This window comes from Tasmannia lanceolata, unplaced genomic scaffold, assembly GCF_043159265.1.
Source record: "Tasmannia lanceolata isolate RefF3 unplaced genomic scaffold, GAP_Taslan_0.1 ptg000016l, whole genome shotgun sequence".
NCBI lineage: Eukaryota > Viridiplantae > Streptophyta > Magnoliopsida > Canellales > Winteraceae > Tasmannia > Tasmannia lanceolata.
This window is the reverse complement of record NW_027518693.1, coordinates 9,835,185-9,851,494: the sequence shown is the minus strand read 5'-3', so window position 1 is coordinate 9,851,494 and position 16,310 is coordinate 9,835,185. Positions and strand designations below refer to the sequence as shown.

At 41.0% G+C, this 16,310-nt stretch overlaps 1 protein-coding gene across 1 annotated transcript; it reads left to right on the top strand.

Moving 5' to 3' along the window:
• Positions 1–3,517: 3,517 nt before the first annotated feature.
• On the top strand, positions 3,518–15,439 carry LOC143849130 (ABC transporter G family member 1-like). The gene is made up of 8 exons (XM_077358178.1): positions 3,518–3,970; positions 10,647–10,713; positions 11,481–11,945; positions 12,751–12,837; positions 12,921–13,043; positions 13,230–13,424; positions 14,215–14,301; positions 14,593–15,439. The coding sequence occupies exons 1-8, from the start codon at positions 3,708–3,710 to the stop codon at positions 15,262–15,264; spliced, it is 1,959 nt and encodes a 652-aa protein (XP_077214293.1). The 5' UTR covers positions 3,518–3,707; the 3' UTR covers positions 15,265–15,439.
• Positions 15,440–16,310: the final 871 nt, after the last annotated feature.

Genomic DNA, 16,310 nt, shown 5'->3' with positions numbered 1-16,310 from the left:
TATTTACGCCCCTTTTGATCACCAGGGATACCCAGCACCAGTGTACGTGGCAATCAAACCCACTGGATGTCTGGATTCTTCTGACGTCAAGTACATTAGCTCCCTCTCGTGGCAATCAAACCCACTAGTACATTAGCTCCCTCTCGTGGCAATCAAACCCACTGGATGTCTGGATTCTTCTGACGTCAAGTACATTAGCTCCCTCTAGTCATTGATACACTGGCACTGAGTGTCCCTAGTAATCAAAAGGTGCGAAAATATAACTTCCCAACAAAAATCTTGGCGGCCAGACATAACCTTATTTTGAACTATTATTTGACGAAACTCATAGGCTTAGTCGTATTGGACTTCGGATAAGTTCGGGGGATTTGAGCTCTCCTGACCTTTGGCATCCACTCCCAAACCTGAGTTAGTTGAGAGATATAGGATTTAGCCGAGGGACTCCCAAAATAAAATTCTCTTATTTGAATGCTCAATTGAGAATCCTTCTTAAATGGATAGAACTTCAAAGGTTTTTTTAATTGGATGACTCTTTATCCTCTTAAAAAATAAAATGAAAAATTTCTTCAAAGGGAAAAATCTTAAAATACCCTTGTATCATTCAAAATGGCAAAAGGCTCAAATCTAATAAAAAATGACTAAAATACCCATATTCATAGCAAAACATAAAAATTAAAATATGAAAAGTATCTAAAAAATTGTAAAATGCCACTATGTCATGAAAAAGATCAAAATGGTCTTATCTCATGAAAAATGACCAACATGCCCTTATCGGATGGACCTGCAACTGGAGCCTACAAACTTCTTAGGACAATGGTGAAAATCGGATTGCAAAGTTTTTTAGGACTTTGGTCAAATAACGTAGGACTTCAAAGACCTGATCACTCTGAAGTTCCAATCGGAGTCCCAGAGATTCCATAGAGTCATCAATAGTTCAACAAACTTTCTTAAAGTGCCCCAATGTCAGTGAACTCCACAAAAAATTCAAAATTTCCTGTGACTAAGCTCCACCTAAGTATAGGGGTGGAATGGCCTACACGAAACAGAGTGGACATCGGGCCATATACATATTTTATTGTTGGAGCAAACGGTTGAAAGCAATAGATCTTACTAAGAAAATTAGAGCAAAAATATAAAATTATACCGACTTGAATAGAGGATGACAAACAATCTGGATTGCTATACTGCCGTACGTCCTCGAACGCCACCTTAAAGTGTTATTGGGCCAAACTCCAGTGCAAGGATCACACGACCGAACCACCTCCAGGAATAGCATGAGAATAAATTGTTGTAATGCACCTCTCAACAATCCGATCAGGCAAGCTCTCTGAATAGAACCGGAAACTTTCAATTACTAAAAATAATGGAACTCTTTTACACAAGTATAGTTGGTTTTTCTTCTCCCACGAAATGGAATTGGTTCTCTCACTTTTTGGTGATCTCAAATGCTTCACCTAAGGCACCTATTTATAGAGTCCTAGGAGCAAGTAAAGAGTTACCCTTAATGGGTTAAACCAAAGGTCACCACTAATGGGAGCACTTAAAACCAAGAGTCACCATTAATTGGTTATCCAAAGGGCCATGGAATATGAAAAGTTAGTCACTGAGAGCCATAGGTATCATGAATCTATTAATGTGAGCCATTAAATAGATTCATTCATTTATCTCATTCATTTATCCAACTCATGATTCTTGGAGTTTCAACGAATATGAAAAGCCACCATCAAAGCAATAGATTTATTAGTCTAATTTGAGAATTTGAAACTCTTTATTGGAACAAAATCCAACATTTATAAAGTATCCTCTTTATGTTTTACGGGGGCAATATGATTTGCCATGCATAATTGGGAAATTGAAAATTGATTTTGAGTTCAAAATCATTTCTTGGAAAATCAGGCATCTCAGACATGCCTTTTAACCATTCTATTGATTCTCATTATGGAAGCTAGATCAGTTCTCACTTCTTAGAGTGCTTCCATAATGAGAATTACATTCCATAACTCGAATTCAAGAATAACACTTTTTTTTTTTGGTGCGTGCATGCATGAGTGCGTGTGTGTGTGTGCGCGTGTGCATGTTTCGGAATGGAATCAGGATCTTCTGTAACCTAAACTCATTTTAGAAATAGCAAAATTCCAAACCCATAGATTAGCAAGGCAACATAGATCAGTAGGTCCAAAAATCGGCAAAAACAGAAGCCCAAAAATCCGAAAAAATGACGATATTTTCTGCACATAAATAAGCAAAAGCCTACACCCATAAAGTAGCAAGGTAACATAAAATAGTTAGGTTAAAAATTTGAAAACAGAAGCTCATAAATAAAAAATTAATGATTTTTAGCACATAAATCAGTAAAACCCGAACCCATTTTAAAAAATCAGTGAAAAGCTACCAATAAATCACAACATAAATATCATTAAAAAAAATCGCAACATAAATAAGCTAATTAAGAAATCATCAAAAACTCAAAGCTAGAAACTATTTGGGTCTTACATCATGTATGTGAGATCACAACTGTTGATCTTGTGTAAGATAAGAATTATAAAATCCAACGGTTTAGATTTTTTGCAGAAGTAGGGACCAATAAGTGTCTTTTAGAAAGTAGTCTATAAATGAGGAAATGTTTTTTTCCTGACTAACAACTAAACCTCGTAAAAATAAAGCGGAAGTGATTTATTGGCCTCTTTTCCTCCCCTCGCTCAGCCCCTTTAGGGTATTTTATGACTACTCTTTTACACTACAAGGGGTGGCCGGGAACAAAAAGGTGCAAATGTATATTTCCCAAATGAAAATTATAAATAAACGATATGCCAAGAAGCGGGAATGTTTTTTTTATCTGTAGCAACTAACAAGCCTTGTACTTTAAAAAAATCAGAAGTGAAGTGATATATTCTTTTCACGTTTTTCCCTGGGCCAGCTTCCCCTATAGTTACTCCAAAAGCTAAAGCTGTTGGAGAGGGGCATTATTTAATCTTTTATAATTTGAGTCTTTCCCTCACGTGACCCCTCGGCACAAGTGACCTGTGATAGGAACATGAACAATCAGACAAAAGATGGCCATATTCGTCACGGCTGACTATGCTTCTAGATTTAAATCTCCTTCTCTCCAATTTCGCCTAGTGATCGAGTCTATCCATCCAAATTGCGAGGAAGGACCGATATTGAAACTCGAATTGATTTCTGACGTGGGCTGCAGGGCATGGAAGTTTGGAAATTGCCAAAATTTTCCAACTTTCCAAAAGTCACCCACATCTCTAATTGGGAGGAGGAGAAAAAAGCAACACATCTCTAAATATTCACTTCTTTTTTTTTTTTTTTTTTTTTAGAAAGAGTCAATATCTACTTTTTACTTTCTTGCTTGCACTAGGGGTTAGGTTAGGTTACTTTTTTTATATTCTTGCTATTTACTTGTTTTAGACCGCCTTTTCTTTAGCTAGTTTCTTTTTTCCTAAATGTTTAAGTGTAGTAGGAGTTCTCTCCTATAAAATCAATTAGGTGAATGTACAAGGGATTATTATGTTTGTCTATGAAATAAAGAAATTTTCTTCTTTCTTGGTTAGAGAAAGTTGTTTATCTCGTTCTTCGTAGATTTGAAGAATAGCTCTTCGTGGATTCGACGAGCGCCCTTCGTGGATTCGAAGGTTTATTCTCGTTTTTCACGCTTCCAGCTACGCCAGGTGGTATCAGAGCCCTGCTACGTTCCATACATGGCTTCCTACGGAGAACAGAAAAATCAGAAAACCGTGACGGTGAAGATGTTTAACACTCTCCAGACTACCGTTAATCAAATAGCGGAGCAATTGGCACAGTTTAATCCTATTGAGCGCGAGCAACCCCATATCAACGACGGTGATCTGCGACGGCACGCTCAAGCTCTACATCGAGTTCCACGCTCCTGCCCTAGAGCTACATATTTTCCTAACGATTATTACTCTAGAGAGGAGGAATTCAAAGACATCATCCATCCGAGGTACATTCATGACCGCGCTTCGAAATTTGTGGTTCGTGATCTCGATTGTCGTATTAAGGTGGATTTGCCCAATTTTAATAACAAACTCCATATCGAAGATTTTCTTGATTAACTTGCTGCAGTCGAAAGATTTTTCGACTACATGAAAGTTCCTGAGGAGAAAAAGACAAAACTTGTGGCCAACAAACTCAAGGGAGGTGCTTCGGCTTGGTGGGATCAACTACAACTCTCACGTACAAGGATGGGGAAACGACCAATCCGGACATGGGAACGGATGCGTCAAGTCCTTTGTAAGAGGTTTCTACCCGTTGATTATGATTATATGACTTTTTACATGAGTCAAGCCGTGGTAGAGACACCGCAGACGGCAAAAGTTAAGGGGACTTTCTACCCAGTTGATTAGTCGGCCTGAAGTATCAGGCTTCTGTAGGATTTTGCGTAATGGTTGATCGGTAAGAACAACTATGCCCTGAGCTTGAAAATATGGGCGCAATTTCCTGGCAGCAATGACCACCGCAAATGCAAACTTCTCGATACCTTGATACCTTGTTTCTGCATCGTGTAGGACTCGGCTGACGTAATATATATGGTGTTCAATTTTTTGTTCTTGCCTAACAAGTACAGCACTAATAGCCAAGGGGCTTACCGCTAGATAAAGATTTAACTCTTCATTCGATAGCAGTTTCATCAACACCGGAGGAGACTGGAGAGATTGGAGATATTGCTTGAAGAATGGAAGGCACTTCTCGGTGGATTTGGACATGAATCGGCTCAAAGCCGCTATCCTTCCTGCGAGCCGTTGTACCTCGTCCACAGTTTTAAGTGGTGCCATATCGAGGATGGCTTGTATCTTCTCGGGATTAACCTCTATGCCTCGTTGACTTCCCATGAACCAGAGGAATTTACCAAAGGTCACCCCAAAGGCACACTTTGAGGGGTTGAGCTTCATCTGATACTTCCGCAATACCATGACGGCTTCTTGAAGGTCAGCAACATGGTCGGTGATTTTTACGCTTTTAAAAAGCATATCATCCACGTATACCTCCATGTTCCGATCAATTTGTGAGGCGAAGATTTTGTTCACCAGTCGCTGATACGTGGCTCCCGCGTTCTTAAGGAAAAATGGCATGACCCTATAACAGAATAGTCCTTGCTCTGTGACGAAGGTCGTTTTGGGGATATTGGGGGAGTGCAAACGTTTCTGATAAATCCAGAGAAAGCATCCATAAAGCTGAGCATCTCATGGCCTAATGTAGCATCTATCAACATGTCGATTCGGGAGAGGGGGTAGTGGTCCTTCGGACAGGCCTTATTTAGGTCCGTAAAATCCACGCATATCCGCCACTTCCCGCTCGCCTTTTTTACCATGACTACATTGGCGAGCCATTTTGGATAACGTATCTCTCGGATGAACCCGGCTTGTAGGAGTTTATCGATCTCCTCCTTTATGGCCTTCTGTCGCTCGACAGCGAAGTTCCGTTTCTTCTGTTTAACAGGCCTACGAGAGGGGTCGACGCTGAGCCGATAGACGGCGATATCCATCGGAATACCTGGCATATCTAAAGCAGACCATGCAAAAACATCTGCGTTAGTTTTCAAAAAATAGACCAGGTTGGATCTGGTCTTACCTGTGAGAAGTGATCCAATTTGGACTGTTCGCTCGTCATCTTCTCCGAACAACGGTACTTGAGTTAGTTCTTCGACAAGTTCTCCATGCGTCTGGTAATTATCCGAAAGTGGATCGGTACCGGCTATTTGAAGAGATTCCTTTGCCTTTTTTACTACCTTGGTGTAATCAGCGTAGCAGTTTCTGGCTCTTTCTTGATCTCCTCTTACCTCTCCGACTCCTGATTTGGTTGGAAACTTAACTTTGAGGTGGGGAGTAAAAACAACTGCTTCAAGCTTATTAAGGGCCGGACGTCCTATGATAGCATTATAGGTAGAGGGGACTTTGACCACGAGGAAGGTCTGCATGATAGTTTTCTGACGGGGTTCGGTACTAAATGTTACAGGAAGGTCTATCCTACCCTCTATACGGATCGATCCGCCAGAAAATCCCTATATCGACCATTCAACTAGTACAAGTCTATCTATCCTCAGGTGCATCTCTTTAAAAGCATTGTAATGCAAGATATTAATAGAGCTTCCGGTGTCGATCAGTACCTTGCTCACCTTGTAGTTGGCAATAATAAGACGGACGACTACAGCATCATCATGGGGGAGGTGAACTTTATCGTATTCTTTATCAAAAAAGACTATATGTTCCTTGCTATTGGTCTGATCTGACCGTAACTTCTTTGCTGGAGCCTCCACCGCATGAATTGAGCGGCGTAAGCCTTATGTCCGAAAATCGTCGGTCCTCCCGTTACTAAGCCTCCAGCGATTACATCGATGCTTCCTGCAATTCGGAGTGGAGCATCGGTCCTTATATCCGGGGATTGTCAAACTTCGGAGACATGCTTAGTTGGATCGACTCCAATGGTCGGTTGAATTGGATTGGAGGGGCCGGGTGTCTTTTGACCTCGAATTTACAAGAAGGTCCGTTAATCCTTGGGTTCAACAAGTATTATCAACGCGCCCCAGCTCCACCAACCTTTCAATCTCGTTTTTTAGATTGAAACACTCATCTGTCGTATGGCCATGGTCGCCGTGATAATGGCAATATTTACTGGTGTTACGTTTCCAACCGGTACCCTTCATCTTTGGTGGCCATTGGAGATCTTCTTTTCCTCAGATTTCATAAAGAATATTTACAACAGAAGTATTCAAAGGGGTGTAATTGTACCTTTCAAACTGTTGTGAGAGAGGTCGGTTGCCTGATTGTGACTGTCTATTATCGGATCGTGGGGGTTTAGCCCGACTGTTATTCGACCGAGTCTCTTCCTTCCGCTTCTCTGGAGCTTTGGCGAGTTCTAATTCCCTTTCCATGGTGAAAGATTCTTCGTTGTTGACGTATTTGTCTGCTACCGCCATTAGTTCCTGGAGATCGAGGGAAGGATCGATATTCAAGGCTACTTTGAGATCCCTATCATGGACGGCTGATCTCATGGCTGCTCTAACCATCTCATGATTAGGGTCTTTGATTTGAGATAATTCAGCTCTGAACCGACCTATGAAAGATCGTAAAGTTTCCTCCTTTCCTTGACGAAGAGTGAAGAGTGAGTCGGCAGGCTTCTTCTGCGGCCGACTGTTGGCGAGGTAGGTAACGAACTCCCTACCTAACTCTCGGAAAGAAGATATAGAGTTAGATTTAAGGCGGCCATACCAACTATTCGCTCCTCTTTTCAAATATGAAGAGAGGCGCCACACTTAGTAATGTCATTAGCGCCTTTAAATTCCATTGCCCTCTTGTAAGATTGAAGATATTCCAAAGGATCCGTTGTACCATCGTAGAGATCGAGTCTCGACAGGTCAAAATTTGGTATCAATTGAGCCTGAGCTATGGCCTCTACGAACGATGACTGTATTTCATTCTCCCATTCAGTTAGGAGGTCCGGTTCGTAAGGTTTCTTAACATGACGCTGCATCTCTCTGACTTGCCGCTAGAGTTCGGCGAGGAGTGCCGAGTCGGGGGCATTAACTTCATCCCGTGGGTTTTTGTTGCGGGTGATCTTGTCCTTGATTCGGATATCCCGTGCTATTAGCCCTTTGGGGGACGTTGTTATTATGGGCAAGAATAGGCCTAAAGGTTAATTCTGGTGTCGATCGATCATTCGCTTCCTCGTTTCCATGATTCGGCCTGGGGCTAGTGATTGAAGCCGAAGGTCGATGATTTATTGGCCTTCTGCTATGGGGGTGTCTTCCTTCAGGTGATTCATTTTGCTCTTCTTCTAGAGGTGAATTCCTTAGGTTTCTCACCTCCGTAATCAATGGGGGAATACCGACATTCTGAGCCATCGGCGGAGTAGGTTGTGGGGATGGTAAACGTCTTAATATCTCTTGAAGAGCAGTAGAAACATCACCAACTTGTGTTGCTAGTTGGTTGAACATGGCCATGGTGACTGGAGTAGTATCTTCGTTGGTAGGCGCTTCCTCTAGAACAGAATTCTCGGGGATTACGACCTGAGCTTGACTCCTGGTCATTACTCCTTCGCCTTGTGGGTTAGCTGCGACGGATTTCGAAGCTTTTGATCCCAAATTCGTCATGGTGGTCCCACGGATGACGCCAATCTAATGATGCCCAAATTCGCTCTACACGATCTAGTAGTGATAGAGTTATTCCTGTAAGCAGCTTGTACTGACAGAAAGATGTTAGTAGTACCAGAATTTTGATATTTCAATATTCAAGCTAGAAATCGGAATCACAGGTGAATTGAAGGGAAGGAGATGAAGTTCAGAAGTGTTACCAACGAGGGAGAAGGAGAGATAATTGTGACTGAACCTGGTCTTCCCAAGTTGCTTACGTACCCCTTTATTGAGGATCAAGTCTAACGTAGTTCCATTATGAAGTAAGGGTCCCTTTTTATAGAGGATAGAGTCCCTAATTATTAGAACCTTACTGTTTAAGGAGTCTTTCCTGATTGGTCGACTTCCCCGGGAGATAAGTTTATATCTATTTTTAATAGATATCTTATTTCCCTTAACGAGCAAGTTACTATTCAATAAACTCCCTATAGGTAGAAAGTCACCGCCTTAGAGTACATAACCGCCTTTATGAGGCGGTATCCTAGTGTACAGTAACTACTTATTCAGATGGGATAAGATACGTGACAACTGCTACTAAAACCAATGAGTCGGTTTCACCGAATAGACGGAAATGCCATGTGTCGTTCATCCATGGTTAGCGCCGATTTTACCCCCAACAGATCCTACCTTGATTGGATGATCCTAGCATTTTGATCTATAAGGTTCTTTTTTATGCTTCCACCAATAGAGAGAAAGACACATAGGGGGTCGATTTAAGATATTTGGGAATCAATTTATCACTCCCCATTATCTCCATTAAATAGGTACTATTAGCAGGCCTGTAGATCCTGCAACAGCATTTTGATCTTTTTACAATCCTCTCTCCCCCCCCCCCCTCTCTCTACGCATGGCTTCTCCTAGTAAGGTTCCTAGATGGACACCCAACCCAACCTCAACAAGGTCACCTAGTCATGAACCCTTAGAAGCAACAAGGAAAGATGACTTGGAGATAAATAGTTTTGATTCAAAAGCTCGGCTCGGCTCTGCCAGGCTCGAGCTTGGGTTATATTATGTTCACACCTCTCATCTTCCCTGGACAGCCCTATTAGTGTAATTTGACTACTTTTTTTACACTATGGCTTCAAAAGCTTAAGCCTTATTTAATCTTTTATACTTTAACACCCGCCCCCCCCCCCCCGCGCAATTGTCCTCTTTCCCTTGACGATCCCTCTTCCAGAGTCCAAACGGATCTTAGAGAACTATTAGGACGACCTGTGATAGGAACATGAACAATCAGACAAAAGATGATGACTCAAATATGAAATACCCCTACAATTCATACACTGCTGCTGGGTGTTCCAAGTAATCAAAAGGGGCGGATTTATCACTTCTCTAAATTTTCACATAATGGCCAGAAATTTTTGGTGACCCGAAGCAGCGAGTGCGCGTTTTCAAAGTGTTTGACTGTTTCCTTCTCTCCAATTTCGCCCCGTGAACGAGTCTATGCATCCAAATTGTGATTGTCAAATGGGCAGTACGAAAACAAAGAGTCTATCCATCCAAATTGTGGCTGTCAAATGGGCAGTACGAAAACAAAGAAGCGACGATATTGACGATTTTTGGGCATGCACATGCACCCACCACCCTAAAACAGTGGGCCCACAATTTTTGGGTGATCCAAACCGTTCATTTGTTGGACCCTGATGTAGATAGGTTAGGCCCAGAAAATCTTCTCCATAGGATAATCCTAACCCTTTTGTATGTGGATTTATACTTTGCCGTCCATTTTAAACTTCCACAAATCGAAGGGTTAGGAACATCCTAAGGAGAAGTTTTCTTCTTCCACCCTATCTACATGAAGGACCAACAAATGAATGGTTTGGATCACCCAAAAAATGTGGGCCCCATTGTTTTTTAGCGCCGTGCCATGTAATTTCTCTTATGAGAAATACATAGGATCCAAATGAGAGACAAGGTAACTCGTTAAAGAGGAAACCAAAGAAGGTGGAAAAGTAGTGCAACCGACAAAATCGGGATTCTCTTCTGACCGCAGTTAATAGAAGGATTTTAGATATAATAATGAATGCCAACAACATGGCGGTTTTTATCCAATCGCAACCCGACTAGGTTCAATTGGCTCTTGAACCGCTTGACCTTAGCATTAACCTATGAGAGGATAATGTTACATTGAGAAAATCCCTCTATGGTGGGATTGAATGATAAAAAAACTTTCAATTAGTATCAAGACTTTCTTTTAATATCTAGACTTTCTTCTACTTGTATCAAGACTTTTTTTTAATATCATCAAATCACATGCAAGACTTTCTTCACGTCCAAGACTTTCTTCTAATAGTACATGTGATCAAGACCTTTGATCTGTTCGGTGACTACGTGAATGAATGTCCATTCGGTATGTTACCCAGGAGCATGTGGGTCCACCAGATCAGCGGTCCGGATCACATGCAGAGGGTTTGATAGTTGATCATCTTCATAGTCATTCTCTGTTGTTAGTTTATTGAATTCTATATTTATAATTAACAACCATTTGCAGGAAGATTAGGCAAACGGGAGAGATCCTAATCAACGGTAGAAGGCAAGCGTTGGCATTTGGGACCTCAGTAAGAACCCTCCACTTGACTTAGGTTAATGGCCAAATGCAAAGTTAAAAATAATAAACCACTTTCAAATAACTTCATTCTCCAGAAAAGGGGAAAGAAAGGGGGTTGGAAATCTCCCCAAAGAGGGTGGAGCCGATTTCCAATAGTTGATCGTACACTGATGCCCTCTTCGTTTCAGATTACGACAACCAATTGTAAGTCCAAAACCTATTATTGGACTCAAAATTATAATTAAATTTGAGTCCAATTGAAAGTTTAGGGCTGACAATCTCTCGCCATAATCTGAAATATGCCCTGTTTGTTTTAGATTACGACTACCGATTGTGGAGTCCCCAACCGATTATTGGACTCAAATTTATTGCACAATCAGTTGTCATAATCTAAAACAAACAGAGCCAACTGATTATTAGAATAAAAAAAATGCTTAATTTTGAGTCTAGCATTCAGTTTTGGACAAACAATTGGTTATCAAAATCCAAAACAAACTGGGCCTAAACAATGATGCACCTTACTATCATTCATTTTAGAAACTATCATTTGTAATAGGAGGAATGATAGATACAAGGGAGCCCTTGCATAAAGAGCGCGAAAAAGGACTCTTGATTGGATCCATGTCATCAAATGTAACTGATTTTACTTTTTCAACCGATTTTAAAATGTAACTGAAAATGACGTGGATCCAATGAAGAGCCCTTTTGTGGCTCTTTATGCAAGGGCTCCCTTGTATCTATCACTGTAACAGAGGATAACATTTCATTGATATTTAGGCTTATGTGACCCAAGATGACACTCTAATGACAACACTAACGGTAAGAGAAGCCGTGTACTACTCAGCCCAACTCCAGCTGCCTGATTCCATGACAAAATCCGAGAAGAAAGAGAGAGCAGAAATGACAATAAAGGAGATGGGATTGCAAGATGCAATGAACACTAGAATAGGAGGGTGGGCCTCCAAAGGACTTAGTGGTGGGCAGAGAAGAAGGGTGGCCATTTGTATGGAGATCTTAACACGTCCAAAGCTTCTCTTCCTAGACGAGCCCACGAGCGGGCTCGATAGTGCAGCATCGTACCACGTCATGAGTCGAATCGTAAGGCTCGCACGAGACGATAGGAGAACTATCATCGCATCCATCCATCAGCCTAGCAGTGATGTTTTTGAGCTTTTCCAAAATTTATGTCTGCTCTCCAATGGTAGAGCAGTTTATTTTGGCCCTGCTTCTGCTGCCAATGTGGTAATAAGCTTGTCAATTTATAATTAAATCCTTTATTGATCTCAAATAGGTATTTCTCTGTGTGAGACCTGGTAGCATTGAAGTATAGATGATTAAATAACACCAACTCTAATAGCTTAAGCTTTTGGAGTAACTGGTTGTTTGATATGTATCAGAGCTATTGCCTCGCGGTAGGTGATGGATTCAAAACCCAACAACTTCTTGATAGTAAAAATCCACGTGTAGGGCCAACCCGAAAATGATTAAATAACACAAACTCTTTAACCGCATAAACTTTTGGAGTAACTGGTTGTTTAACATGTAGAACTCACCCTTAAAAGCTAGCCGCTAAGGGGAGGGTGCCCAACTCCTTATAAGCCTTCCACATTAGTTGCTCTTTCCCACAATCTCTCCCTCCACACAAGAGCAACGTGGGATCCGAGAGATTTTCCCCAAAAGGATTTTGTACGTCCTTGAAGGTAGAACGGAGTCACCACGCCCAGCTTTGATACCACCTGTTGGGACCCAGTTTGAAAACTCACCCTTAAAAGCTAGCTGTTAAGGGGAGGGTACCCAAGTCCTTACTCCTTACATGCCCTCCACATCAGTTGCTCTTTTCCGATGTGGGATTGATGCTTTTGTGTGGAACCCCAACACTTTGAAATAATTAGATAACCCACTGCGTTGGTTTTTCCTTTCTTTTTTCTTTTTTGTTTACAATCTTTTGAAGTATTTGCTATGTTTGTTCTTTTTATCCTTAACAAGATTACTTTACATAGCAATAAAAATGCACTTATTGGAGTTTATTGCTATTGATTTGTGATAGTTTTTTGCATTGAATGGTTTCCCATGCCCATCCTTGAGGAACCCTTCTGATCACTACCTTAAAACAATAAACAAGGACTTCGATCAGGTAAAAAATACTCGTTTTGTGTTTGATTCTGTTAAAGCTTCTATGTTCATATTTTCTATTCGAAATTTCCTATTTCTCACTAGGACATTGAGCAAGGCCATGGTGTCATGCCCACCTCCCAAGTTATCGACATTCTCGTAAGCTCATACAAATCATCTGTCACTAACCAACAAGTATCAAGATGGGTAGCAGATATATGTAAAATGGTGAGTCCACTATCAGATTCCTCTTCCTCAATTTCTATATTACTATTGATTATGACACTCGTAGAGCTAAATGTTTATAGCTGCGACCAAGCTAATGACCTTACCATTGCAAGAAATGCTAGGCAATGGCAAGGGGGCACATTTTTGTTTTAATGTGATCCTCAAGGGACCAATTTTCTTTTGTAGGAAGGAGGAGCTTTGCAGAAGAAAGGAAGTCAAGCTAGCTTCATTACTCAGTCCATAGTGCTCACTAGAAGATCCTTTGTAAACATGTACAGGGATCTAGGCTACTACTGGCTGCGTCTCGCAATTTACATTGCACTATGTTTATGTGTAGGCACCATCTTCAATGACATTGGCCACAGTTTTGGGTCGATTCAGGTGAGATGGTGAAGTCAATTGCTTTATGTTTTTTTGTTTTTTTATGGGTAGGCTGGGGTTTGGCAGAGACCCTTACCGTTTTATTAGATTTATAGAAAGATGTTACATTCATGGGGACAAAGACACCCCCCCCAACTCGGAAAACATTAGAGAGGGAGATCCCAAAACTCGGGATAGATAAAGACTAACCACTAAACCTAAGAGTTCAAACTTCTCAATGCTCTTGAGTTACATATCGGATAGTTTCATGGGAGCATGTTGGGATCTTTGGGAGCAGCCTAGACAATTCTTCTTAGGAACCTTCTACCATGGTTCACCTTCGAAGAGCGATACATTTGATTCCTCCCGTTTTGGGCTCTCCCCTTCACTATCCTCTTGCTCAACTGGGATCAAATTGACCAGATGATGCTCATCTACCCATGATACTTTCTTTTTTCAAGCTTCTTTTCTACGCTCATTGTCTCTCCCTGACGCATCTGAAGCGAATGATTTCAAAGGATTGATAGTAATCCCCCTTCTATATTTATTGTTGAGCTGATTTCCTTTATTCATCTTCGTTGTTTCTGAATACTTAGTTTCTAGTGGATCATCTCCACTGTCTAAGGAGTATTCCGTTGAGTGATTTCCTCCTTCCCCTGATTCCTCATCTTTAGAGGTGCCTTCACCGCTTGTGCCTTCTGTTTTTTTGCATGATCCTGCAAAAATTACTGGTAAACATAAATGATAAGAACCTAAAATGGCAGATACATAAGGATTACCCTCTAATGTTGGCTTGTTTTGAGTTTTTCAGGCAAGGGGTTCGATGCTCATGTTCGTGGCTGCATTCCTAACCTTCATGGCAATTGGAGGATTCCCTTCTTTTGTGGAGGATATGAAGGTCAGATTATTTTCATGAACTTCATTAATCCATTTTGAGAAAAAAGGAGTCATGGTTTGAACTTTTGAAGAAAGTTATGATAATTTCGCCTACCTACGTCGTCCTATCTGCATCATCCAGACTTTTCATCCTATGGAAACCACCATTGCCTGTACCCAAAAATTCTAGCCATTTTATCTTGGAACAAAACATTAATATTGGTTGAGTGATAAGAAATTGAAGAGCGTAATTATGATCATGTAGTTCACAAAAACAAGATTACTTGAACTAATAACTTTTCCTCATTTACAGATCTTTGGACAAGAGAGACTAAATGGGCACTACGGTGTCGGTACATTTGTTGTTGGCAATACACTTTCTTCTATCCCTTACTTGTTTCTCATCTCTGTGGTACCTGGAGCCATAGCATACTACTTAGTTGGCCTCCAGAGAGGTGTTGAACACTTCTTGTACTTCACTCTGGTGTTGTTCATGTGCATGATGTTGGTTGAGAGTCTGATGATGATCGTTGCGAGCATTGTTCCAGATTTCCTCATGGGTATTATCACCGGCGCCGGAATTCAGGGTGTGATGATGTTGAACGGCGGCTTTTTCCGATTGCCCGATGATCTCCCCAAACCTGTCTGGCGATACCCAATGTATTACATTGCCTTCCACAAGTATGCTAACCAAGGCTTCTATAAGAATGAGTTTATTGGACTCACATTCCCTAACAATCAAGCAGGAGGACCATCCACCATTAATGGTGATGAAATTCTGAGAAATATTTGGAAAGTTGAGATGGGGTACTCCAAATGGGTTGATCTTGCTATCTTGTTTGGGATGGTGGTTCTATATCGACTCATGTTTTTGAGTATTATAAAGATCAATGAGAAAGTTAAGCCCGTGCCGATGATAAGAGCTTTCCTTGCTGGCCCTCCCAAGCAAGCCTCTCAAGTCATCGAGCAGCCCTTAAAACCTTAACATGAAGGGAATCCTAGTGCCCCTTTGCTTACTTGCTATTTTGTTCGTTCAGTGGTGGCATATGTGAGTCATCATTTTATCTTGTTTATTTGTAATGGACTAGCAATAGAAAATGGTTGTACTCAAATGAAGTGTTGGCATTTAATCTGAAGCAAGATGCACTAATTCAAACTAATACGTTCTTAATAGCTTCTTGTTTATGTGGTTGTCTCTCATCTTCTGATGGTTTATTCTCAGAGTGGGTTGAGAATGTAGTAAGTCCACAAGCAGATGACGATAGGGAAAAAAGGGATGGATGTTTTCCCTTTTTCCTCTGGACCTTTTGCCGTGATTCCTCATCCAAGTCGGTGGAATTTGACTAGGGTGTTTTCCAAATGAGCTTCAAAGAAGAAAAATTCTCTGGTTTAGAGTGTTTTCTTTGCATTAAGAGATCATTTCAAGAGTTTTCTTAGTTAGACCTAAGAATAAGATCAAAAAATCTAATAAAGGGACAATGTTCTTAATAAAATCTACGTAGAACTTAAATTGTGACAAGGCTATCCCTAGGATTGGGCTAAAACCTGGACTTTACAATACATATAAAATCAAGGTTTTAGCTAGTAAATTTCATGATTTTACAATCCTGGTATATAAATCCATGTATCCAAACGACCCCTCCTAAGCTGTCTCTAACCGTAATTACCAAATGCCATTCCGTAAAACTCGGGTCTGGTTGGATCAGGTTGACGCCAAGCCCAACCCGAGATAGCATTCCCTCAACCCTAACCCGACCCAACCTGTCTGACCTATTTTCTCCAAATCAGGTCGGGTTAAGTCGGGTTGTGTTTGGGTTAACCTAGGGTGAAACAAAAAAAAATCACAAACCTAAGAAATCATGATAAAATTAGATAATAGAGGTCAGGTCAAGTTGCCCAAGACCTCAACCTAACCCGAAATTAAATCAGGTTTGCATTTCCCAAACTAACCCAACCCGAAGAAATGCCAACCCAACCCGAGACAAAATCGGGTTGAGCCCGACCCAATTAAGTTGCACCCAACACAGTGTA

Bases quoted from the DNA above. Each gene is read 5' to 3' on its own strand.
- LOC143849130 (XM_077358178.1), top strand. From the start codon at position 3,708: ATGGCTTCCTACGGAGAACAGAAAAATCAGAAAACCGTGACGGTGAAG. The intron at 12,838-12,920 runs GTAAAAAATACT...ATTTCTCACTAG, and splicing joins TAAACAAGGACTTCGATCAG to GACATTGAGCAAGGCCATGG. The intron at 13,425-14,214 runs GTGAGATGGTGA...TGAGTTTTTCAG, and splicing joins ACAGTTTTGGGTCGATTCAG to GCAAGGGGTTCGATGCTCAT.